Source organism: Phodopus roborovskii, unplaced genomic scaffold (assembly GCF_943737965.1).
Source record: "Phodopus roborovskii unplaced genomic scaffold, PHOROB, whole genome shotgun sequence".
Taxonomy (NCBI): Eukaryota; Metazoa; Chordata; class Mammalia; order Rodentia; family Cricetidae; genus Phodopus; species Phodopus roborovskii.
In genome coordinates, this window is record NW_026126541.1 from 25,246,079 (window position 1) to 25,272,876 (window position 26,798).

The 26,798-nt window shown below is 39.3% G+C and overlaps 1 protein-coding gene across 1 annotated transcript in view; it reads left to right on the forward strand.

Annotated features, from left to right (window-relative positions):
• Rnls (renalase, FAD dependent amine oxidase) overlaps positions 1–26,499 on the forward strand; it is a 252,975-nt gene extending 226,476 nt beyond the window's left edge. The window contains exons 6-7 of the mRNA XM_051199847.1: positions 1,816–1,991; positions 25,968–26,499. Coding sequence (XP_051055804.1) covers positions 1,816–1,991; positions 25,968–26,120 — 329 coding nt within the window. The 3' untranslated portion in view covers positions 26,121–26,499. The remainder of the gene's footprint in view (positions 1–1,815; positions 1,992–25,967) is intronic.
• Positions 26,500–26,798: the final 299 nt, after the last annotated feature.

Below are 26,798 nucleotides of genomic sequence, written 5' to 3' on the forward strand. Positions count from 1 at the left end.
TTTTTTAATTGATGTCTAATAAATGTATTAACTGACATGTAAATTACACATGATGTCTTGGGTAGTTTCTCCTGCTATTGTGATATAATACCCCAGCAAATGAACTTAAGTAAGGGAGGGGTTATTTTGGCTCACAATGAGTGCAGCCCACATAGTGGGGAAGTCCTGGAAGCAAGGCTCTCAGCAGCTGGTCACATTCCACCTGCAGCAGGAAGCAAAGACTAGTAACTATAGGTACACAAACAGCACTCACCTTGTAAGCCATCAAACCGCAAAGGCAGCATGCCAAGAGTTTCTTTTCGTGGAAGCATTCCCTGAAAGATTTGCAGTTTTGCACTGCTGAGTCTTTCCTTCTGTGCAGGGTCAGTGAAGTCTGCATGCCCAGGGATGTCTTCTCCATTGCTGGTTAGGTTGTTCCAGTTACAGTAAGGCGAAAGCTGAATGAACAGTGGACAATCTGATTCACCATGGCACTTGGAGCAGTGTCTCCCTCCATTCACATCCCAACTCACACGTGTGATACAGGTGATATGTGTGGACTTTGATGGAAACACTAAATTGTGCTTTAAAGGCCTGTACCATTTTGAGACTATTTCTTGTGCTTATCTTTAAAATCCATAAGCCAAAGTTCTTTGAGCTGAGTGAAATGGGAAAATGAAGTACTTCTATTAAAAAAATAATTCATGGCTAGAATTTGAGCAACACCTAGAAATGTTGCCTTTTTAGCATATTTCTTGCCTTCATCCCATATCTTACTTGCATCTACTTTGTATGTTGTCTTGGTTACATTTTAAACCTAGGTAGGTACAAGCTTAAAAGCTGGGCATATGCCAAGTGATTGGCTTGTGTCATTCAACATCTTTTATTTTTGTATGTAAAAAGGAACTAATATAGTTCAATTAGTGTACCTTCTTATAATATAAAATTAGAGACTTTTAGAATCAAGTTGCCAGTCCATTAGTGCATACTACATAAATTTATTCTTCCTAACTTTCTCATCAATATTATTTAACCAAATTCATTTTAACATTCTATCCAAGATTATATTTTCAAATGGCTTAGTTTTCTAAATGTCTTCAACTTCATGCTTTACTGACTACCTTATGTTCTTCTAAATGCAAGTATGTACACATTTTTGTAATCATGAAAATACAGCAAAAACAAATTCAGTGACAAATAAAAATGGGAAGTTATAGATGGTACAGGCTTTTACCTCTTATGTCAACTGAAAGATAAAGTAAAGGGGCACAACTATGCTCTCACCACTTAAAAGGGGTGATCCCAAGTTGAAGGCCAGCCTGGGCTACATAACACAACTTTGTCTCACATACACACAAAGGACACAAGATATAACACTAGGAGAAAACTTCTGATTTCAAAGAGCTAATTTCTTTTCCAAGGTTCTAAACATAATGTAGAATTGTTATAATTTTAACATAAACATATTTCTGAACATCCATTTTTTCCCAGAACTTAAAAAAAGTAGAACATATATGATATATAAAAGTTTACAACTTGATAATAAAATTTAAAAAAAAAATACCAATGATTTTAACTGTACCCAGAGCAGGAGGTTCTTGTTGTGTCTTGGAGCCTCTTAGAAAGACCTGATACCTTGTTTTCTAAATCAGTGTGTCTTCAACCCACCTTCCTCCCCAGGAGAGCTAAATCTGCTTCAGAAACAGCCTGATGGATGCTGGAGCCATCAGCCTGGTTTTCCTCTGGTTATTGCAATCACTTTCAGACTCGAACACTGGGCTGTGCTTCCAGGGCCCCCACTTTAAGGCACATCTTTCTGTTCCTCTCACGCTACAGAGTCATCAGAATTTGGTCCATCCCTGGTGATCCACACCAGTGTCCCGTTCGGAGTTACACACATCGAGCACAGTGAGGAGGATGTGCAGGAGATAATCAGCCAGCAACTGGAAACCATTCTGCCCGGTTTGCCTCAGCCGGTTGCTACTACGTGCCATAAGTGGAGGTATTCACAGGTAATCAGAGAATAGAGTGACAAAATGTAGGCATTTTCTGGGCCGGCTAGCAGAACTGATGTCACTTTGCATTTGTCACCGTTCTCTAGTAGGAGAGATGAGCGATGGCATCTTTGAAGTTAATATGGGTTTGTCATACACATGTGAAATTTCTGTAGGTGCCATTGTCCTGCTACTTCTCAATGACAGGATCATATCACTTTTTACCAGTTTTGTCCATGTCCCAGCACACCCTGAAATTCTGGGGTTTCTTACAAAGGCAAGGCAAGCTATATATCCAAATGTAGCTGTTTCTCTGGGGATTTTCCAAATTGACACTGTGGCTGGATGCTAGCCACTTTATCTACCTGGGCTTATGCAATATGTCACATTAGTATTGTGTGCATGGTTTAGTTGCCAGTATTTTCCTTTTTATTGAGTTTTTACTTCAGTTTGAGTAGAGTGACAGCTGAGGTCTTTCCTGAGTAACTCTAGAATACTGAACTGAGCTGCCTTCCAGGGTAATCTTATCATTCTTCTAGGTCAGCCTTAAAGCTCTTAATACAGAGTAAATCTTGACTTAAGCACACACACACATTTTTTACTAGAGTTGAAATACTGTTCGCGGAAATGTCTTTGAATCTGTAAACTCGTTATGACATCATGTGGGGGTCAATGAAGCAAAGATTGGATAGTGAAGATGAAAATAGACAGGGACCTGTGTTTCCCCCTTAGGGTTTCTGAGCCCATTGATGAACAGATTTGTGAGTACTATTGGTTATCCGAGCTGTAAGACCTTCAGAAAAAAAAAAGTGATGTTATGGGAAATCACAGCAGATTTTGTATGTTTTAAAGGGCTTCCCAAATTAGAGGAAATAGTAAATTACTCACTAAAATATTGCAGCAGGTCTGTGTTTACCCATATCTGCTCAAGTTAAATTATACAGTGAACCTTTGGGGAAAATATTTACTTAAGCATGTCATAGTCACTTTAGAAGACTTTGCTCTTTCCTTTTAAGAGTGTTGAAAAATCCCAAAATCCCAATAGCTAGTGTCTCTAAATGATGGTTAACTCAATTTTAGGTTGACTTGAAAAAGAAGCTGGGGAAAGAACCTTGTGGTAATTTGAGGCTGAAGGCATTGAAGTATATTTGTGGTCATTTGAAACTGGTATATTGTACTTAAGTCATTTTGACTATTGTAAATACTATAGCACGAAAAATAAAAAACCCAGAGACAGATATTGGGGCTCAAACTTCAAGCTGAAGATCAGAAAAGCAGAGCCAGCCACTAGCTTTTACTCTACCTAAGACTTAAAGGCAATCCTGGCTCCACCAAACCTCAGACTCAAATACCAAACTGCTATGATCTTCTCAACATGGCTGGAGAATCCTGAGACTGAATGTCTTCCTATCCTCAGTGTGGCTGGAGAATGAATGCCAGCTCTGAGACCCTGTTCCTTTCATAAACACCTCCCTAATGCTGGAGTTAAAGGCATGTGGTCCCAACATTCTTCACTCTTGTGTAGGTCATGGTGGCCTTGAACTAACAGAGATTGGTCTACATCTTAATCCTGAGTCCTGGGATTAAAGGTGTATACCCCCACTGCCTGATTTCTATAGCTTGAAGCTGACTTTACTTTTTGAATCCTCGGGCAAACTTTAATAAATCATAAATAATGCATCACCACAAAATACTCCTTTAAAATAAGTGTAGTTTGTCAAGTTTCTTTTTGTACTTTTCTCATTAAAAAAATTTACTAATAGACTAAAAAATAGTCTGTGAATCTATTCATATAAGTTTATAATATTCTAAAATTAACCTTGTACTAAAAGGGTTGTACAGTATCACAAAACTTAATCCAGAGATTATGTTGAACACAAGGTATATCCCAAACTCTAGCAATGGTTTTAATTGTAATTTGGATGTTGAAATCATTCCGCTGAGTTTATAACTCTGTAGACTTGGAAACTACATTGGCTGCAAAGCTATTATTCAGACTTTAAAGCCTGTATTTCCACTGTTCATATACTTCTCTAGGGTCTTGAATAGCAGTCTACAAAGAATAACATTGTCATGTGTGGTCAACATCTCACCTATGCACATTAGAAAAAAGTACTCTTCTCAAACAGTGTATCCCCGGTGCTTCTCAATGATCCATCTTAACCTTTGAAACTTGACAGAGAAGTATGTGCCCTAAGCCTTGCCATCATGGTACAAGTGGCTTTGCTTCAATTAACAAAACAGCATGGCACTGGCACCCATGAAAACCCCGTTGGCTAAGTCACCTCCCAGTGTATCACAGCAACAAGAGAGCGCAAGCTGAGAGATTACCTGGGTATGCAAGAAGCCAGAGTCAGAGTTGGGGGAGCTTCCTTATGTGACAGTGACTCTCACAAAAAGTAGCTCAGAGTCAGAAAACTACTTTAGCCCCATCCAACAACTATCCCCAACCACCCAACTGCTCCCACTGAACATCTCCTAAATGTCCTGATGCTGCCATACAAGGAACGTAGCTTCCAGCAACATGAGTCCTTGAAAGACACCCACAAACTATGTCCACACCATCACATTTACCTTAGAAAGTGCTCATAAGAATAATACATATGTACAATACTTTAAAAATTCACTTTCAAACACCAAATAAGTCATATAAACACATTGTGCTTTAAAAGAATCTTGAGTCTTCTAGTGTCAACCCACTATCATGATGAGAAAACAGAAGGTCAGGGAGGAAATGTTAAATAACTTCCTTCTATTCCCTCGGATAATGATGGCATGGTGGACCATAGATTCATCAGATGAGTGCCCTTCCCTTCTGGTCAGCTAATCATTCACAGGTTCCAAAGATCAGGATGTGAACATCTTTGGTAAGGGCTTTGTTTATCTCAGTCACACCCTCTTTCCTCTGGTTCTCCTGACGAGTCCCTCTATGGTCCCACATAAACTTTTAAGGGGAAGTATTGACACTGTAAGGCTCCAGTCACACTCTTAGAAAAATTGGGGGTGGATACCTGGGGAGCAGTTTCTCATTTTCCTGTTGTTCTCCAGGCCCATTGCTATCTCCAGACTGTCCATAATGACGGGGGGGTGAGCATGTTCACCCGCCTGTGCCATAAAGAATGCCTACAACATCACTAGTTTCCCTTCTGAAACCAGAAAGGCCAGGATCTGCTGAGGCTCTAAGACTCTAAATTGAATTTTGTCTTAAACAACATAGTGGTACATTTTTGAGGGTGCTGCAAATGAAGGGAAAAAATGTGTTTGGACAACTTGGCAACTGTTCCTGTGCTTCTCATCTAGGGTTTGGGTAAAATTCCTCAACTGCTGGGTTTGGGTTTAACTTAAAAGAGCAGTGGCAGAATTTTTTAATGGTTCTCGGTTCTTCCATTTCACATCAATTTCCCCTCCACAATTTAAATGTTTATCCAATTAATGTAATTTGGGGTTTATTCCATACAGCATTTCATTAAGGGTTCTGAACAAGTTGGTTATTTTGACACTTTCAACAGAAAAATGATCACTGAAAATGCCTTTCCACGTAACCTCACACAGGACACTCAAGAGTGCTGCTGACCATTGTCCCATGCTTTCCTTTGTTTCCATGTCTGCCTTGGAGACATGGAAACTATCACTGGTGACTGGTTGGTATTGAGATATAACTATGATTTTCCCCATCCTTTGATTAAAAAAAAAGTTAGTGGCTTTTTCTGTCATTGTTCTTTGAACACTCATGTGTTGCTTATATCATTATCATCATCATCATCATTATTAATATTATTAATAATAATTTTTGTTTTCCCAGATAGGGTTTCTCTGTGTAGCCCTAGTTATCTTAAAACTTATTCTGTAGACCAAGCTGGCCTTGAACTCTGCCTGCCTTTTCCTCCTGAGTGATGGAATTAAAGGCCTATGCTGCTACTTATTTTTGAAAATTGGCAAACACCAACGAGATGAAGTGAAGAAGTTTAGAACACAGAATGGTAGTTTGTTGGCATATTAGCATCTTTGACAAAATGAATGCATGAACTAGACTGTTGCACTGTCAAATTAGTTATCAGTACAGTGACCTTTTGTCACTTGGGTTGTGCTTCCGCTGCACAGAATAGAGAATGACCACTAGACTGAAGATGTAGTAGATGGAATGGGGAAAATAGATTTTTCTAGCTATACATCTGACATCTATAATGTGCAAAGAACCTTAAAAATTAAACACCAATCAATAACTGAGTAATTTCACTGAACAGACAGTTCTCAAAAAGGAAAGGAAGGAAGGAAGGAAGGAAAAGAAGAAAAGAAACAAAAAATGGCAATAAATATTTGAAAAGGTGTTCTTAGCTGCTGAGGAAATGTTGATTAAAACTGCCTGAAGATTACCACACCAAAGTCAGAATGGTTATCATTAAGGAAACAAATGACATTAAGTCTGGGTGAGGATGTGGGGAAAGATAAACCTTTACATTACCGCTGGTGGGAATGTAAACTGGGGCAGCTACTGTGGAAGCTCCTCCAAAAAAAAGAAAGAAAGGAAGGAAGGAAGGAAGGAAGGAAGGAAGGAAGGAAGAAGGAAGGAAGGAAGGAAGAAGGAAGGAAGGAGGAAGGAAGGAAGGAGGAAGGAAGGAAGGAGGGAGGAAGGAAGGAAGGAGGAAGGAAGGAAGGAAGAAAGAAAGAAAGAAAGAAAGAAAGAAAGAAAGAAAGAAAGTAGAAGCACAGTATGACCCACCCCCAGCCATTCTACTCAGGTGCGTACCTGAAGAATTAAGAGAGAACACGATAGCAATACTTGTACAGCAATGTTTACTGCTATACTATTCTTAACTGCTTAAAACAAAAAAAAAAAAGAACCAGCATAGATGTCTACCAACAGATGAATGAAGAAAAATTTGACACATACACACAATGTGATTTGTTTAGTCACAAAGGGAAATAAATCATGACACTTTCAGTCTGTATGTTACTCGCATGTAGATATTTTCATGCCTGACCATTTAGTATTGAATAACCAGTTGGTGTTCTCTTACCTGACATGGACTGTTTCTCCAGCTTTCAGAAGTCCTTAGTTGCCTATAGTTCTCTGTGTAGGGTTGAGGCCTGGTGAGTTTTACTCCATCCACATTAGCATGTCTATTGATGGCATCCTGTTCAGCTCATGTTTAACCAGACATGTTTATGTATGTAACAACAATTAATGAAAATGAGACCATGAATTTGAAAAAGAACAAGGAGGGTAAATGTGAAGTTTTGGAGGGAAGAGGGGGGAAGAAAGAAGTATAATTGTATTATAATCTCAAAAATAAAAAATAATTTTTAAGCTAACAAAAGCAAGTACTGTTGCTGTAATTTAACAAAAGGCTATTCTAGAATGGGAAAACGTGCAATTCAAAAAGAAAAAAGAAAAGGAAGGAAGGAAGGAAGGAAGGAAGGAAGGAAGGAAGGAAGGAAGAGTAAAAGATACCAGACTCAGAAAGGCCGTTGTGTTTTCTGTCATATGTAGACTCTGCTTCTAAGTCTGTGTTTGTATGTGTGAGAGAGAAAGCTGTGGAATTACAAAGGAAGGTGTGAAAGAGAAGGAAGAGAACTTCACTTTGATTCAAGAGAGGGGGAAAAGAAAGAGCATTGAAATACATGTGGCAGCAGAATGCTCACTATTGAGGGAATTTAGGGAACACGTATGAGGGTGGCAAATGAGAATGAGGAAAGATAATGGGGAGTGGTGGTAGGTGGTGTGGGTGAAAATAGCCCCTGTATGTTCATATGTTTAAAAGATATATATCTATGAGAATTCCATGATGACAGCTATTACTTTGTATTCGAGTAAAAAATAAAATAAACTGTGTGTGCACATGAATACAAACGCTGCATACAGGCATGTGCCTGAAATCCTCCTATGAACCAAGTGTTAGGAACACTATAATACACTGTATCATACTGTAACAGGAATGCTGTGAACACACCACTATTGTTGGAATAAATCAAGAGCTCTTCAAAACTTAATCTTTAACATATTATTGTAATCAGAGAAAGATGATCCAGCACTTAAAAGGTGTTAAAAGCAAAATCAGCCTTTGCTGATCTTTGGTAGAAGCTTAAAGGACCCACAGAACCCTAACAACAACAAAACTTATCCTGGCTAGTTTTATGTCAACGTGACACAAGATAGATAAAGTCTTCAGAGAGAAGGAAACCTCCATTGAGAAAATGCCTCCATGAGATCGTATAGGCAAGCCTGTGGGTCATTTTCTTCATCAGTCGTTGATGTAGGAGGGCTCAGTTCATTATGGATAGACCACGCTTGAGTAGATGGTCCTAGGTTCTATAAGAAAACAGGCTAACTAAGCAAGCCATGTAGAGAAGCCAGTAAGCAGCATTCCTCCATGATCTCTGCATCAGCTCTACCTCCAGGTCCCTACCCTGTTTGAATTCCAGTCCTGGCTTTTGTCAATGATGGACTAAGATTTGGAGGTGTAAGCCAAATAAACCCTTTCCTCCCCAGTTTACTTTTGGAGGAGGAATAGAAACCCTAACTAAGACACCACTTGCATAAGATCCCTTGGATTTTCTTTCTGTATGTACCCTTGACTCTTGCTCTTCCACAGAAACATAACAACGTGTAGGGTCATGTTCTTTTCTCTTTTCCTCACCCTTCCATTCACATTCCTACTTTTGACACTGTCCTTTTCTCTATTCAGACAAGGAAATATTTTCTCATTTCAATAGAAAGCCCCTTGTGAGAAGACATAGGAGAGAAAAGAGGAACTATGAACTAATGCAATGCTAGAATTTCCCTTACAGATTTGATTTGGAATGGCCAAGGCTGTGTGCACAGAATTACATTTTTCTTTCATGGGGATAATTTCTGGTAGGTGATTGCTTCTGATTTCAAGACTGAACTGACAGGAAGCAATCCATGTTTTTTCTTCCACTTTCACATACATTTTCTATTATTATCTTCAGTAAGTTGAAAAATCCAAGGTGGTACCATCTCCTAAGGATTGTTGTTCCTTCAGAGTACTCAGTTATCTTGACAAGCCACACCCATTTTCAACTAGATTGGGCTTTTCTTGTGTCAGCTTTCCTTTCTAACAAACTGTCGCACATAATCAAATCAGTCCTTTCACACATGAATCTTTGGAGGACATTTAAGATATAATCTTTCACACTTTGCAAGCCTATTATCTGTTGAATCAACTCTCTGAAATTAGACATTGTGCTCCATATTTTAGAAACAACAAAAGTCATTTGATCTTTTAAATGAAGTAGATTGTCAACTTGATAATTTTATTAGATTTTTAAGTAAAACCTATAGCTGATCTTTATCCAACTCTTTTAATGTAACTCATAAGCTAATTTTGAAAGCAATTTAAATTTATCAGCCATGAAAGACACTATCTAGTGCAGATCACAGACTTAAACTTGTGGCTCTCTAGCATGAGTACTCTGAAAGATAATTGTCAATTTTATTTATCAAAGAATATTATGTGTTTCTTTCCATAATAAAATCACTTTCCCTTAATTATTCTGTCACTTTTATTGTGACTTTTCTTTGACACTTGTGCTTTATGATTCCTAGATTTTTAATAATACATTATAATTATGATCTTGGAACTCTCAAGTCGGAGTGACTTGGTTTCTTACCTGGGTTCTATGTGTGCCCTTGGGCAAGGAGACTGATTGCAGCTCTAAGCATCGGAGTCCTCATTGGTGAAAACAAGAGCTAAGCCCACACCATACAGTTACGGTTAGGGGGAAGATGGAGAACACCATAAAGCATGCAGCACAGACCCTGCCTGGAGAGCATTCTCACCACCGCTGACTGCCCTGGAGAAGGCAGTAAGAGCGGCCATGCAGGGCTGTGGAAATGTCCCCTTCCTGAGGTTCCTTAATGATCTCAGCACACCCTACTTTTCCACTTAGTTTTTAACTCTCTTCTCTTTTGAGACTTTCTCTCTTCTCATTTCATATACATAAATAGTTCCAAAATGTGATGTTTCAGGACTGATTTGATGCCAAAGACTTTGGAATTTAGCCACAGCCTATAAGGAACTGTGGGACAGCATCAAAATAGGACAAGTGACAGTAGTAGAACTCTGTCATTATCGGTTTGTCATTTCTTAAACTTGAAAAATTTCCCTTCTTTTTGCCATTCTCCTAAACTAATTTGTACATTCTTTGGTGTTTTATAATTTAACACACTTGTATCTTGAACCAACATTGCCTGGCATAGAATTTTGGCCAGAGAGCACTTTTGTTTATATACCATGTGTCCATAGGCCTCGGGCATATTGGGAGAGGTAGATTATGGTGTGAGCTAATCTAGCGACAACAGGAAGCCTGGCAAGTGTCATTTGAAATGTTCCACTGAATCATCCCCCACATAACTGGCCATTTACTTCAGTTCTTACGACAAAGCATGTGATGATATCATTCAGAGAAATGCCATCGTTGATTTAGAAATGTACAGTCACAGTTGAATTGAAGTTTATACAGTTAAATATCTCTTCTTTTTACAAAATCCCATAATGTAGGAAGTGTTAAATGTTTGAACACATGTACATTTATGAAGTCATTTTTTTTCTCAGGCACCACCGGGACTCACCCTGCCATTTAGTCATTATCACACTTACTCAAAATAGCTAAATTATTTTAAACGCCAATACTTAATAGAAAATGTTTTAAATGTCTAATGAGAAGAAAATGTCATATATTACATACATTCATATTCTGAACCCAGCATTAAAAACTACATGGTGGATGCTATTGCATGGGTGAGAACACAGCAGAAGTAGCTCTTGTCCCAGCAGTATGTCTTGAAAACTAAGTACATTTGATCTATTTAGAGTGAAGACTGGTGTTATGCTATAAAACTAACATTTTTTAGTTGATAATACCCATTTACACTACGTAGGAATTGGTAATATATGTATTCATGTTTTCATCAATACACATCTGTTGAATTCTAGCTATGCATCAGTCATTGTACTGCATTCACAGCTATCTTTCATCCTTCCGGAAGTTTCCATACAGTCAGTCAGAAAGGGTAACCACTGCGCATACAGTCATGGTGAAGTACAGTATGACACAAAAGATACTGAGTACTGTTTGGAATCACAGAGCAGATTGGGAAGAAACCACAAGAAACAGCTCCTTAAACCATTTTAGCTGTGTATTCCAAAGAGAGGAAAAGGCCACGGTAGAAGCAGTGTTTCAACGATACGTGAATTTTATGAGAGGGTGAGATGGAGGGAAGAGAGACAGAAGATAGGGACGTGTGTGTGTGTGTGTGTGTGTGTGTGTGTGTGTGTGTGTGTACCCGCTCCATCCTCCTCCATCCTTTCCCCCCTTTCCCTTCCCTCCCCTTATATCCTTTCCCCTTCTTCCTTCCTTCTCCATTCTTTTTTCCCCTTCCTCCCCCTCCAGTTCTTTCCCCCTTCTTTTCTGCTCCCTTTCCAATTTACTAGTCCCTTACCTGGTGTAAGTCATCTGTATGTAACTCACTCCCTCCTTTACCTGCTTCAAGAGACTCAGATTCTTTATCACATAGGTGAGTTAAGGATTGGAGAACCCCAGGACCATATAGTTCTAGAAAGTAAAAAAAAAAAGAAGAAGAACTAGACTCAAACACAGTCCCATTTAAAGGCTTTTCTGTACTTTTTTAAACTGCTGGCAGTATTTGAGCTCTAGTCATTCCCCAAAGGTGACATGCCATCATCCATTCTTCCTGCATTATACTGTGATTTTAGACAGTCCTCATCTACTGTACCCATCTGATGCTCACATCAGTCCTGATTAAAAGAAGTAAATGTTATCTCTGCTTTAAATGAGAAAACTTGGGTTTCTGGTGCATATTGTGTCTACAGTGACACAACTAGTTAACAGGGAAACCAAAACTTCAGACTCGGAAGGCCATGTTTCATGTCCTCTCAATGATGAGCTGAAAATGGACCAGGGACCTAAACATACAACTTTAAGCTATAAAATTTTTAACTGAAAGCATAGGAAAAAATGTGTGACCTTGGGTTTCGTAAGCATTTTTGGATAGAATCGGAAAAGCGCAAACTATTAAAAAAAAGGAAATGATAAATTATATTTAATGTATACTGAAAATAATATCTTTGAAAGGCACCCTACAGAGAATGAAAAGACACTGGAAGGGGGAAAGAAAATGATAGAAAAGCATATATCTCATAAAAGATTAGTTTCCAAAATATATAGGGAATTCTCACAAATCAGTAATTTTAAAAAAAAAAAGCAGATGATTCAATTACTTACAAGTGGGCAAAAGATTTGAAGAATATGACACTAAAGAAGATATTTGGTTACCAGCAGGAAGTAGTTTGGAAAGAACAATGCCCAAATTCCCAAATATTGTCTATAAATGTTTGTTTTCATTTAAATGGACTTGGTTATATAAAATAAATAAAAAATAAAAGATATTTGGATTTAATCACCGGGTCATTGTTAAAAGAAGGAACAATGACCTAAGTGAACCAGAAGATGCATGAATTGAAAGACAGGCGATTAGACCTGTCAAAGGCACTAATACCCAAAGCGATGCCCAAGTCTACTGCTCTCTGTATCCAAATCATACTTGCCCAAGCAGCAATAAAAGACCCAATTCAACAGGCTAGAAAGATGGCTCAGAGGTTAAGAGTGGGCGGTGCTTTTGCAGGGGACACCAGGCTGGTAACTCACAGCCACCTATAATTCCAACTTGGCAGGATTCACGTGAGATCCAATGCCTCTGGACTCCACCAGATACACATGCCATGTAACATTAAAAATAAAATAATATATTTAGAAAACTGATTCAAGATTTTTCAAATAGAATTTCAAGTGTTCCCTAAATAGCCCAAAACAATCTTTTAAAAGAAAAGCTAAATTGGAAGACTCACACTTTTCTGTTTCAAAACTACTACAAAGCTGTAGCTATCACTTTAAAGTAAGTAACATAAGGCTGAATGAGATTGACACACAAGTGAGAGTTCTGAAACAAACCTACACGTAATCAGCTGATTTCTAACAGTGTTCCAAAGTCCATCAAATTCACCATCAGGGACACTGAAACAGCTGCACCTCCAGAAGCAAGAGAGGACAAAGCTGGCTTCTGCTTCACACAGCACACTCAAATCAATACAAAGTAGAAAACACAAACTACAATATAAAATTCCTAGGAAAAAATGGGTAAATCTTCATGACCTTATATTTGGAAGTCTTATAAATATTACACACAGAGAGAGAGAAACAATAAAAGAAAAAAATATAATTTTAGCTACTTTGGAATTTAAACCTTTGCTTGTTCAAGGATTATCAAGAGAGTAAAAAAGGACTAGCAAAAATGGCTCAGCAGATAAGAGTTCTGGCTGGCCAGAGTACTGGCTGCTCCTTCAGGGGACCTGGGTTCAAATTCCCTTCAACATCTAAGGGATATGACACCCTGTTCTGGCCTCCACATGTAGCAAGCATGCACTCTGTTCACAAATGTTCATGCAGGCAAAATACCCAAAACATAAAAGGAAATAACAATATTTGTAAAAGAAAATAAAAGGACAAATGAAAAAGATATGGATGGGTCACATGTCTGATAAGAATATTCATGGAGACTATATAAAGAACTCAGTCCTACAACTCAACAGGGGGAAATACCTAATTTAAAAGTAAATAAAGGACTTGCATGGACATCATGTCAAAGAAATACAGATGATTACATGAAAATGTTCTCAGCATCATTATTCATCAGGCAAGTGCATAGCAAGATCACAGTAAGATAAACGATGAACTTACAACCTTTAGGGCTATAAATTTATTAGCAAAGTTAATTATATAAAATAATAGTTTTCATTGAGGATGGTTATAATTTTTAAAATACAAACCAATGAATATTTGTGAGGATATGGAGAAGTGAAATGTTTGTACTTTTCTGTAAGGAATATACAATGGTTCAATTACTTAAGAAAACAGCTGGGAGTTCCAAGTTAAACACAGAAGTAAATTATGATCATGTCATTCCACTCAACAGTTAGTTGTAAACTCAAAAAAGTCAACAGACTGTATTCAGATATTCTTGGCAGCAGTATTCAAAATACCTAAATGTATAAACAGCCCAAATGTTCATCAACTGATTGAATGTGGCATATCCATACACTGAACTACAAATCAGACATAAAAATTGATTAACTACTTATAGAATTTAGCTCATGGATGAACCTTGAAAACAGTATGCTAAATGGAAGAAAGCAATCACAAAGGTCATATCTCAAATGATTCCAGTTATGTGACATCTCCATTATGGACATTTCAGACACAACACTGAGTATATCAGCCACTCTAGGGCAGGCTTCATGTTCAGGAGTAGTTGACCAGCTTTAATGGCCTGCAGTTTTTTATCTTCTTTCATTTGGTTACAATTTGGTATTTTTTTTTTGTTTTTGTTTTGTTTCATTTTGTTTTTCTGTTTGGGTATTGGGTTTTGGGGAGTGCTTTGGGGGTTATTGCTGTTGTTTGTTTTGGGTTTTTTCTTCTTGGTTTGGAGGAGTTTTGTTGTTTTTTGGGGTTATTTGTTTCTTGAGAAAGAACTTAAGTTGGGTGAGGAGAAAGAGGATCTGAAAGGACTTGGAAGAGGGAAATATTACCAAATATATTTAAATTTAAAAATTGTTTTAAATAATAAAAATGTCATCTAAAAGCCAGGCATGACAATGCACATCTTTAATCCAGACATTCATGAGGGAGAAGTAGGTGGATCTCTGTGATTTCAAGGCCAATCTTGTCTACAGAGTAACAGGACAACCAGGACCTGTCTCAAAACATTATTATCATTATTATTATATTATTTTAAAATGTTAATAAAAAGAAAATGTTGTTTAAAAAAGAAGTGGATTAATCGTGTTCGCCAATGGATGTACCTATTAGTTTTATGTTGTTTACCACATACAAAGAGGGATGAAAGAAAAGTAAGCACATACATGTGTATGCTCTCTCTCTCTCTCTGTCTCTCTCTCTCTCACACACACACACACACACAGAGAGAGAGAGAGAGAGAGAGAGAGAGAGAGAGAGAATACTGAACATCATTAGCTATTAGGGATATGCAGTTTAAAACTTTAATAAAAAACTACTACTCATCTAAAAAATGGCTCATGTAAAAAACTTATGAAGCTGGCATATTCTGGAACAGATGTGAAGGAACTAGAACTCTGCTATGTCACTGTGAAAAGGCAAGGTATCACAGCTTTTCTGAGAAACAAGTTGCACCGACTTACTAGGTTAAACATATGCTCACCATGTGAGCCAGTGAACCCAGTCATAGAAAGGAACACATTCGCACCAAAACCACCTTCCAGTTAGCATTCCAGATTTATTAATAATTTTCCCAAGCTGGAAATACGCCAAGTACTCATTACCTAAAAGTAGGAAAATATTTGTTTATTTATAAATGAAAAATTACTCAGTAATAAAAAGAAAAATGTCAATAATGTGAGTGAATCTTGGAAGCATTAAGATGAACAGATAAAGTCAGATTCAAAGTCTGCCTATATGACTCTCTAGTAAAGAAAAACATACAGTGACAAGTGATCACAGGGGTGGGATGGGGCTGGAAGATTCACCACAAGAGCATGAGGGAATATGGTTTAAAGATTGAAATGTTCTCCATATTATATCTAATAGTGGTTATATGACTGTGGACACTGCCAAAGTTACAGAATGGTCCATATTCAGATGTTTTTACTGTGTTTAATTTTAACTTCAGTTAAGCTGACTTTAAAACTACCTGTGCCTTTTATAAGCTATCATTGTCTCTCTTGAGAGCACAAAGGCAACCCTTTTATTTTTGTGGTATTAAAAGTAGAAGGCAGGTCATTTCAAGAAGCCAAAATCCTTTCTCAGCTTAATCCCCCATTTCAGAGAAGACCAGAAAGGAAAGTCAAGGGCCAGGCTTCAGGGTCATCAGGGAGAATGGACGGAGAATGGGAGAAGGGGATGCAGACAGGTTGAATGAGTGGAGAATGAAGCATTGATCAAATTGACCATGGGAAGGAATGGTGAGTTAGGAACAACAGTTTTTCATTTTATCTCTGGATTCGCCACAAGGAAGCACTTTTGCTTCTATGCATTCTCCTCCCCCTCCTCCTCCTCCTCCTTCTTCTCCTTCTTCTTTTTTTTGGGGAGGGGGTTGTTTGTTTGTTTGCTTGCTTGTTTTTCTACACAGATTTTCTCTGTGTAGCTTTGAAGCCAGCCCTGGAGCTCACTCTGTAGACCAGGCTGGCCTCAAACTCACACAGATCTTGCCTACCTCTGCCCTCAATGTGCTGGGATTAAAAGCATGCACCATCACCACCACCCAGGGGCTGGCTGTATGCATTCTACAAGCTAAAGCAATCAGGTTCACCAGAAGACTGCTGTAGCACATTTATATTCAGATGAAATTAAAATCTATGTGCCCTCTCATAGTACCCAGCAACATCTAGGAACAAGGCAAATATTTGAATAATTAATGAGTTGATATGCTAAAAGTTGCTAAAGGGCAGGGCAATTTTCCATTAAATTAAAATTTCTAAAGGGACATGTGTTGCAACTATTGTGTTGCCTGTTCTAACTGAGAAGGTGCTGGAGGAAGCCATATGGCGTTTTTTTATGTGTGCTTGTTCTGAATAAAGCCTATCCAAATAGGCTGCTTCAGTGCTTTCAAAACTTTAAAAGAGACCCAACATAGACCTCAGCAATCAAACTCAATGTCAGCAAAGTGTGTCTATGCAGTTTGAGATCACTGGAGCGGCTCTGTGGATCATATCGTTGATTTGTGGCACGTTCATCTTGCATCTGCCCAATGGTTTATTAAAATTGGCTACACAAATACCAATAAAGTGAACAGCCCCACCGAGAGTTGACCAAACCACATCATTTTCTCCCACACTGAGGACATATTGTAGCCAGTAGTAATTTTACAGTAGCTCTCTGTCATACTAGATGCAAGGCTTTGCAGACAAGCATCCATAATACAGTAAGACTTTCCCAAAAGTGCAATAAAGAAATGGGTTTATGAAATCACCATTAAATGTAGTAGAACATTGAAGAGATGAGTAGACCAGAGGAAAGATAAGATGACAAACAGAATAAGACAGCCCAATTAAGAGTTATCTTCTCCACAGGAAGGTCCACTTGTGTAGAGAAAGCTCTTTATGACTGTTAGATTCTAAGGCATGAGATGAGGTGGTACTGGGACCCTTAGAAGTCACCAGTCACATGTGGCGAATCATTCAAAGAAATAGGTTTAAAAATGGACAAAAAGGTGTAATAAATACCCAAGTTTGTCATTATCTTTCCAGTTCTGAGTCACTTTTCCATGATATTAAGTATGTGACTGACAGATATTTTAATACTATTCTTAGTGATACAGAGATGTAACAGATATATACTCTGTGTATACTGTTCCCTGTTTAACACAAAAACATAAGCATATAGAGAATTTTTAAGAAAGAATTTTAAAGTCATGGGCACTGAATGACAGTCACCCAGAAAAAGTGATCTCTTTGCTCTCTGATGCCTGTAGCTTTTATCATGTGTCCTCTCTAGAACACTACTTAAAACCTTTGACTTCGCTGAAGTGTAGCTGCACTGTGGCAGTAGTGTGAACCATTAGATTCCCCAGGTTTTGAAATTAAGGTGAATATGTTTACATCCCAACAGACACATATACTTTTTGTTAGCTTGGTGGTTCTGGGACAGTGTAGCTCTGAAAAAAACAAAACTCTAGGGTAATATTTATGTTATCTAATAATTTGAGAAGCCTCAGTCCATAGTCACCTGGACAAGGTAGTTCTTGGTAATGGGAAAGGTCCATAGAAGAAGTAAATTATCACTACATGACCACTGAGAAGCACAAGAGAGGTCAAAGTTCAAACATCCCCAATGACCTAATTTCCTCCTACAGGCCCATCTTGTAATGGCCCTTTAAGATATGGGCACACTTATTCTGATATCATGGCCTAGATTTACATTTCAGCATGATAGAAAAGGCAAGGAGCTGTGAAAATGTGTCTATCAGTTCTGTCCATCTGTTCCTTCATAGCTCTGTATTCCTGCTAATTTGGCCAATATCACACACACACACACACACACACACACACACACACACACACACACACACACACACGATAGAAGACATTGGTAGTTGGAATTTATCTCAGGCAAGTAAATGTGCAACTAGGAGACAATATAGTTTCCCTGAATTCAGATAAAATTTAAGAGTCATCCTGAATGGATCTACCAGAATTAATAAAGTTTTTGCTTTGTTTTTGAAGATACAATATTACTATTAAAGTCACAAATTGGGATTTAGCCATCTCTGCTATCAAGACTCATACAAACTCAGAGGAATTAAAGTCATTCAGTGGAATGGAATATAAGAATGTGGGGCTGGGAAATGGTGGCACACGCCTTTAATCCCAGCACTCAGAAGGCAGAGGCAGGCAGATCTCTGTGTGTTTAACAAGAACCTGGTCTAGAGAGCTACAGAGAAACCCTGTCTTGAGAGAGAAAGAAAGAAAGAAAGAAAGAAAGGAAGGAAGGAAGGAAGGAAGGAAGGAAGGAAGGAAGGAAGGAAGAAAGACGGAGAGAGGGAGGGAGGGAGGGAGGGAGGGAGGGGAGAGAGAGAAGTATTGTAGGGAAGAAACTGAAAATTCTACTTCAGAAATGCCTTCTTCTGTCCACACAGTAATTTTTCAATGGCCTCAAGAGTTATAGAGATTCCCACCACACCAGGTTCTTCTACTAGATGCAAACACAGGCAATGAAACCATAAAGACACTTCCTCTGCACCAAAATGGCAGATTGATGAAAAAAGCTTGCATCCTAGGTCATATTTCTTAATTCATATCAAAACCATCTCTTAGAAGCAGCTGCTTTCCAGAGCCTGCACCTTGAAGGAGAAGCACAAAGTGCAAGGTTTGGTGGCAGAGAACGAATCACCACAGCTGGATGTGGAGGCTGGGATAGTGGGGCTGCTAACCACTTTACCATGATATGGCATTGTTGGTTTCTAGCTCTGAGCTCTATATGTTAGGAGTCATCTTCTCCATCCCTATTTTCCCACAATTTCTGATTTTTTTTTAATATGTGGTGTGCATAACTATACCTGCAGACACTTTCTTTCCAAATACAGTTGGAGGCCAGGTATGACTTTCTGTGGAAAGGCCATAGTCTGTAGGGGCATATAGAGTAATTTTTTTTCAAAATTTTAATATCATCTTTTTTCGAATTTTTTATTATTTTTTTCTTATTTTACATATTGATCCCAGTTCCCTCTCCCTCCCATTCCCCCATGCCCCCCAACCCCTCTCCTATCTCATTCCCCACCCACTCCACAGGGAGGGTCTAGGCCTCCCTCCTGTCTCTAGCTTAAGAGAGTATCCCTTCATGGGGAATGTGTTCCCAAAGACCTTTCATGCACCAGGAATACATCCTGGTTCCACTGTCAGAGGTTCCATAGACTGCCCAGGCCTTCTAATTGAGACCCATGTTCAGGGGGTTTGAGGAGGTCCAAAAGTGGTTTCCCAGCAATCAGTCTGGGGGGGTCCATGCTCCCCCTTGCTCAGGTCAGCTGTCTTTGTGAGTTTCTGTAGCCTGGTCTTGACCCCTTTATTTATCATTCCTTCCCTCTCTGCAACTGGATTCCAGGAGTTTGGCTCAGTGTTTAGCTGTGGGTGTCTGCTTCTGTTTCTAACAGCTACTAGATGAAGGCTCTATGATGGCATATAAATTAGTTATCAATCTCATTTCAGGGAAGGGCATTTTAGGTAGCCTTTCCACAGTTGCTCAGATTGTTAGTTAGGGTCATCCTTGTAGGTCTCTGGACATTTCTCTAGAGTCCGTTTTCTCTTCAAACCCATAATGGCTCCCTCTATTATGGTATCTCTTTTCTTGTTCTCATCTATTTCTCCCCCGACTCAATCTTCCTGATCCCACATGTTCTCCTCTTCTCCCCTTCTCTTTCTCCTGACTCCCTCTCCACTCACTGCTCCCCACCCATCCACTCCCAATATGCTCAGGAGATCTTGTTCCTTTCCCCTTCTGTGAGGGACCATGTATGCCTCTCATAGATTCCTCCTTGTATCCTAGTTTCTCTGGTGATATGAATAGGCTGGTGAGCCTTTGCTCTATGTCTAAATTCCATATATGAGTTAATACATACCATGTTTCTCTTTTTGTGACTGGGTTACCTCACTCAGGATGGTTACTCAAGTTCCATACATTTGCCTGCAAATTTCAAGATTCCGTTGTTTTTTGTTTGTTTGTTTGTTTTTTGGGTTTTTTTCCTGCTGAGTAGTATTCCATTGTGTAAATGTACCACATTTTTTTTTTTTTACATAGGACTGTCATTGAACTTCTAACACAGCAGAAGCAACTCTGCTTCAACCCTTTTTTCTTCATAGTGAAAGGTCTCTAGTATGGAGAAAGGTAGGGCATGAGGCTATCCTAGCCTTAGTGAAAAAAAGAGAGAGAAAAAAAGTAATTTATTCCTGCATTTCTTTTACATTTGTTCTTTAGTTTTCTGATTATAGGTGGTGAATAGGATCCTAACCACTGCCAACTCTAATCAACTAGTAGTGGCTCCCTGGAGCACTGAAGTAAAGGTGTTGCAGCTACTTCTGGGCTCAGTGGAAACAAATACCACAATTGATTAGTGATATCTGGCAGGAGTTCCTGTACATGTCACCCTGATCCATTGTGGCACTGTTGGAGAAACCAGACTAGGCTCTGGATTTAATCAGCTTATCTTTGTAGATAAAGAAGTCGATTCTCTGAATAGTAGCTATTCCTGTCAGTTCTACATGACGCTGTTCCCTTGGATAAACTGAGATAATGAAGAACTTGAACCAATATGGCTGGATCCATTAAAATCCAGACAATAAGGTGCTGTACATTGGATAGGCCCTGCCACTCATTTACTATCTTTTTACTCAGGGGCTTTTTCTACTTATTATGTATTTTGCCATATCCCCTCGGTTAACCTATTTAATACTTGTCTTATTTCACCCATTTATAAGATACCAACAAGGAGCCAGGAGACATTCAAGATATGGGTTTCATACATGTGAGTTTGGTTATTTTCTCATTAAAGCAGGCAACCCCTGAACCACAAATTATTTAATTGTTTAAGCAGCCTAGCCCCTGTCTGGAAACATTTGTTCCACTGGAAAGAACCTCCAGTTAAACCCTTTCTATAATGTATGGTCTGAACCTGCAGAGGGGAATAACAGTGGCTCAAGGGGAAACTCCAAGAGAACTGAATGATTCACTCATAAGAAAACCATGTCATCTATGTTCTAAACGGTACTGAAAGAGGATGGATGGTATGGGGAAAAGCATGGCTGTCAGGGGTCAGCAGCTCTGTGTTGCCATAGGAATGAGCCTCAGGAAGAATTACTTAGTATATTTCTTCATTAACATTTTCTTTCACAAAAATATGTATTTATAGTTATGATTAAAATAATATGTATGTGCATGTGTGCATGCGTATGTAACTCTATGTCTTAGAGTTTCTATAGAGGTGGTACAGCACCATGATTTAAAGCAACTTGGAGAGGAAAGGATTTATTACATCTTACTCCTCCAGGTAACAGTCAGTAGCTGTGGTGTGGGGGGGGCAGGAGCTCCAGCAGGGAAGGAGCTGAAGCAGAAGGCATGAGGATCACTGCTTCTTAGCTTGCTCAGCCTGTTTCCTTATATCCCAGAACCACCTGCCTGGGATGGCACCAAGCAAATGTGCTGGGCCCTCCCACATCAATCAGCTAGCAAGAAAATATGTCACCAACTTCCCTACCAGTCTTATGGGGAATTTTCTCAATTAAGATTCCTTCTTCCCAGGAATGTCTAGGTTTGTGTCAAGTTGACAAAACCCAATACATTCTGTATAATTGTAAAGACAAAGCATTTTAAATGGTTACTTAACTTTATGCATCTAGGAAATTCACACGTGGGGGATAACTCATTGGTCCACATCCACACAGAGAGTATGTAAGGACACACCCATGAAATTCCCACTTGTGGTGGTTTTAGTGCCTTCCAGTTGCCATCTCCCTAATGAGCCTGAGCACTCTTAAACTTACAAATAATAAGCAGAAGGGAGCTCTAGGGAAAATGTTCTGCTCACTTGTGAGCTGGTAATTCGTCAGTGCCATATAATTTAATTTACTCAGTAGTAAATGCCAGATGCCAGATCCCATGGCTGAAAAAGTAGGCCACTGATTAGCCAGCCAGCAGTTTGGATGAAATCAATCCCATTGCATTGAAGGTGGAATTACCCAGTGAGGAAAATATGAAAGCATGGAGTGTGTTTTGGCAAATGTTTTCATCCATGTGAGGCAGAGTCTTGCGAGAGAGGATCCTGTCATTGTCAAAACCACAATCTCTCCCAGTAATACAGCCCTGGCTATGCTTCCAGCCACAGCCAGGAACCACATCTCAATAGATGTATTTAACGTGCATGTAGGGCTGAAACGGCCCTGTGCAAATGCAGGTTTCTCTGGTTTACATGTGTGGCATGGCTGTGCAGAAAGAACTCCTGCCTGCCCCGGGTGGCTAATGTAATACTCCTATAAACTTAGATGCATTATATGCATAAATTCAAAGCAGAAAAGGCCAAGATTTTTCTCTAAGTGGTTTAAATCCACCTGAAGAATAAAATGAAAGCACTCAAGTCTTCCTGATTAATGGAGAGCCATAGTAACAGAAAGCCCCCAGCCTCCCAGGCTAGGCTCAGGTCCTGCCATTCTTCTCCTTGCCGTCTGTCCTGTTTCCATGCAAATGAAAATGCCCATGCTTTCAGACTTTAAACATTCATTTTGAAATCATGAATGTTGCCACCTGAATATCGAAGACCTTAGAAGTTCCCTTCCTTCTTTGACATTTCGTCCACAAATCAAATAATCCAACCTGTTAAAATCCCACCTAAGCAGAAATTGAACACCCAAGTCTGTGTTTCTCTGCCCCTAATATTTGCTAGTGTACTGCCCAAAGGTTTCAAGATTATCATCTCTGGGTAGATGTTTCTATAAAGTAGCCTCTAGAAAACTGTGAATATGAGGCTGTCAGCCTTGTGTTTGTATATGAATAACACAGGTGTCTTGAGATCTTTACCTCTTATTAAAGTAAAATAGAAGGGCTACAAACAGCTTTCTTGTTTGGCTAGCATGCTGAATGAAGCCTGTGGGCTCAATTTTTCAGTAACGAGGAGCAGGGGAGACAAAACATAACATATAAACAAGGATGTCTCTGCAAAGCTTTTCTGCTTTTAAAACACTGGTTCTCAGCCTGTGGCTTATGATCCTTTTGGAGGTCTAGCAACCATTTCACAGGGGTCAAATATCAAATCTGCATATCAGGTAATTACGATTTGTAACAGTAGCAAAATTAGTTATAGAGTGGCAACAAAATAATTTTATGGTTGGGTCACCACAACATGAGGAACTGCAGTAAAGGGCTGCAGCATTTGTTAAGTTGAGGATTGCTGTTTTAAAAGATTCTAAGGATTGCCTAGGGGAGATGGCATATTGAGAAAGCCAGCACCTATAGAAGAAGACAGGAGCAGTCAGTCCTGTAATGCTTGTGTTGCGTAGGTGGAGACAGAGAATCTCAGAGCTCCTGGGCCACTCAGCCTAGCCAAATTTGTGACTTCAAGTTCAGAGACTGTCTCAAAAAAGAAAAGTTCAGAGGGACAGAGAGAGATAGCCTCTGTCAGCTTCTGTCCACCACATCCACACACTCAAGTATGCATATTCATATACCACACGCACACACAGAAACACACATGCAAAATAAATTCTAAGCATATGTGCTGCCTCACTCTAGTACCTAAAATCTCCATGCCATAGTCCTAATAATGTGTTATATGTCTTCATTCTTTCCCTGATGTTAGAGGAAGCGAAATCCTCTTAGCCCTTACTGTGGTACTTACCCTCCATGAAACCACTGGATAGAGACCTACCATGAGATATTTAGTGTGATAAAGCCCTGGCGTGAAGGCTGGCTAAGTTCCCACTGTCTTAAGCTTGTCTGTATTAGTATTTTATGGAGTTTGTATGCTGCAGTAGCCAATCGGCTCAGTGTTCAACATAACTAAATTTCATTCCCCCTTATTCTCTTGTCTCTGGGTGCTTAATGGCATCATCCACTTGACTCTGTGAATAACCTCTGCCTCTATCATTTCAAAGACTATGGATAGACCTTGTTATAAAAGAGTAGAATAAGTCTCCATCTTCATCTCATTCTCCTCCCTTTAAGTAGTACACTGGCTATTTGTACTTATTAGTTACTATATTTTTAATGTTTGAACATCTGTACACCTTCTAACTGCCCTTTCTGCCATATCTCTTCCTCTACACTATCCTGAAGGTGTGTGATAATGAGTTTACTAGACCCTAGCTAAATGATAAATGGGTGTTCATTGGGGAACAACTTACACAGATGATAATAAAGAACCGCCAAAGCCTTTCTCTGCCCTTCAAATCCGATCTGTGACCTAAGAGAAAGAATCCAGAGAGTGAGTCCTGCCTCATGCTTCCTTCCTCCAAGTTCCAACCACACCTGAAGCCATGCCCAAAGGGGTTTGGCCATTAACACAAATACACTGGCAAGGATAGATGCCACTACACTACCCCCAACCCCAACACCCATGTATGTACAGGCATACACAGAGACAGAGTAACTTGATGCTCCATAGCTTCCTAAACACATACAAAATAGATACTTACATATGCTGCTGCCTCTCCTTGGAATGACCTTGACTAGCAAGCCCATGCATCCATCCAACTCAACACAGTCTCCTACATGGATTGATACCACTTAATTACTTGTACGGGTGGATATACCCATGAAATGCAGCCTACAAATCTAAAAGGCCTTCCAACACATAGGAGGTGCTCAGCAAATAGCAGAAGGAAGTCACTCTTTGGGCTAGGACAGGAATGTGGTATTTTAAAATTCAGCTGCTCAAATGCTGAGACAAGACCTTGGAGAACAATACTCAGAAAATACATGAGGAAGAAGGGGTTAGATGTCGGTCTCCTCACCCTGCTTAACAGAGTATCCTAGACTGAGTGTGCAAATGAAGTATGTTTCTCACAGTCCTTCCTGGAGGCTGGGAAGGCCAAGGCCAAGCATTGGCATGTTCACTGTAGGCTGAGGACTTGCGTCTTCATAGCTGGTAAATTTTAACAGTGTGTCCCCATGATAGAAGCTTTCAACAACTCCCTCTGCAACTTTATAAGGGCATTTATCTTAAACAGTGCCTTTCACCTCCCAATGGTCCTTTCCCCTAATGCCATCACCAACTGGGGTCAGGAGCTGTCTTAGTTAGAGTTAGTATTGCTGTGGTGAAACACCATTACCAAAAGGCAAGTTAAGGGGGAAGTATTTGATTTATACTTCCATACCACTATTCATCATCAAATGAAGTCAGGGCAGGAACCTAAAGGGAGGAGCTGATACAGAGACCATGGAGGGGCTGCTTACTGGCTGGCTCCTCAGGGCTTTCTCTGCCTGTTTTCTTATAGAACCCAGGGCCACCAGCCTAGGGATGGCACCACACACAACTGACTGTGTCTTCCCCGCCATCCCTAATTAAGAAAATGCCCTAAAGGCTTGCCTTGAGGTCCCCTCCTCTCAGATGACTTTAGCTTGTGTCAAGTTGGCATAAAATTATTCAGCACAGGGTAACGACATTTGAATTTAGAGAGGGCGGGTGAGCATTCAGACCATAGTATCTACAAATCTAGGAATTCAATGCATTACTACTTATTTTGTAATTGAAATTTTAAACATGATAATGTATATGCAAACATTTTGGCAAGAGGCAACCTTTGGGATAGTCTCTATTTTTCCATGTGTAAAAAAGTTTAATTTCTCCAGGTAGCAAAACCCTAGTAGGCATTGCCATGACCAGGCATCGGCACAATGAATGTCAACTCCAACCTTTTTTTCTTCATTTTTTGCTTTTTTCAGGTTATAAACTCAGCTGCCAACTGTCCCGGCCAGATGACTCTTCACCTCAACCCTTCCCTAGTGTGTGGAGGGGATGGATTCACTCACTCTAACTTCGACGGCTGCATTGCCTCGGCCTTGAGCATCCTGGAAGCTTTAAAGAATCATATTTAGGGTCTATGCCCTTGTTTTCTACATTGACTTGGGGATTTTTGTTTTCACAGACCTCTGTTATTAATTACTATGTTTTCCATTTTGTGGAGAGAAATTACTTGGAAAATGTCTCCAGTTAACTGTCCTTTTCATATGAAATATTAAAAACAATATTATAATTTTGATAGCTACCACCCATAGTAAAATGATAATTTCTTAGACTTTGCCCTTTTCTCTGCTTCTCTGATTTTCCATGACCAGTTCTTCCTGGACTAAAATGGTGCTCATGAGAGACAAATAACCCATCTCCAGAATTATACTAAATCAAAGTTCCCATTCAAGGGCCCAAAAATTTATTATCCTTTTGAAAACTTCAGTTCTGAATAAAGAACAATCATCACAAAGTCTCATTTTGTAATTTCACACATATTCTTGTATTGAAATTTTTATAAATTGTTGAAATGCAAGATTTCTTTAAGATGTGGATTAACTTTTGTTTCTTAGTTACTTTCGAAGTTATTAAGGCTCTGAGTAGTAGGTCACATATGTCACCAGACTACAGTTTGGAGTGCAGCTTGACCCACAAAGGGACACAGTAGAGGTTGGCAGAAAGTGACATGAATCATCCTTATTTCCCAAGTTACACAATACTTGTTAGCCTTAAAGCAAATTCCAGTCTTCATATGTAAGTAAAGCAGA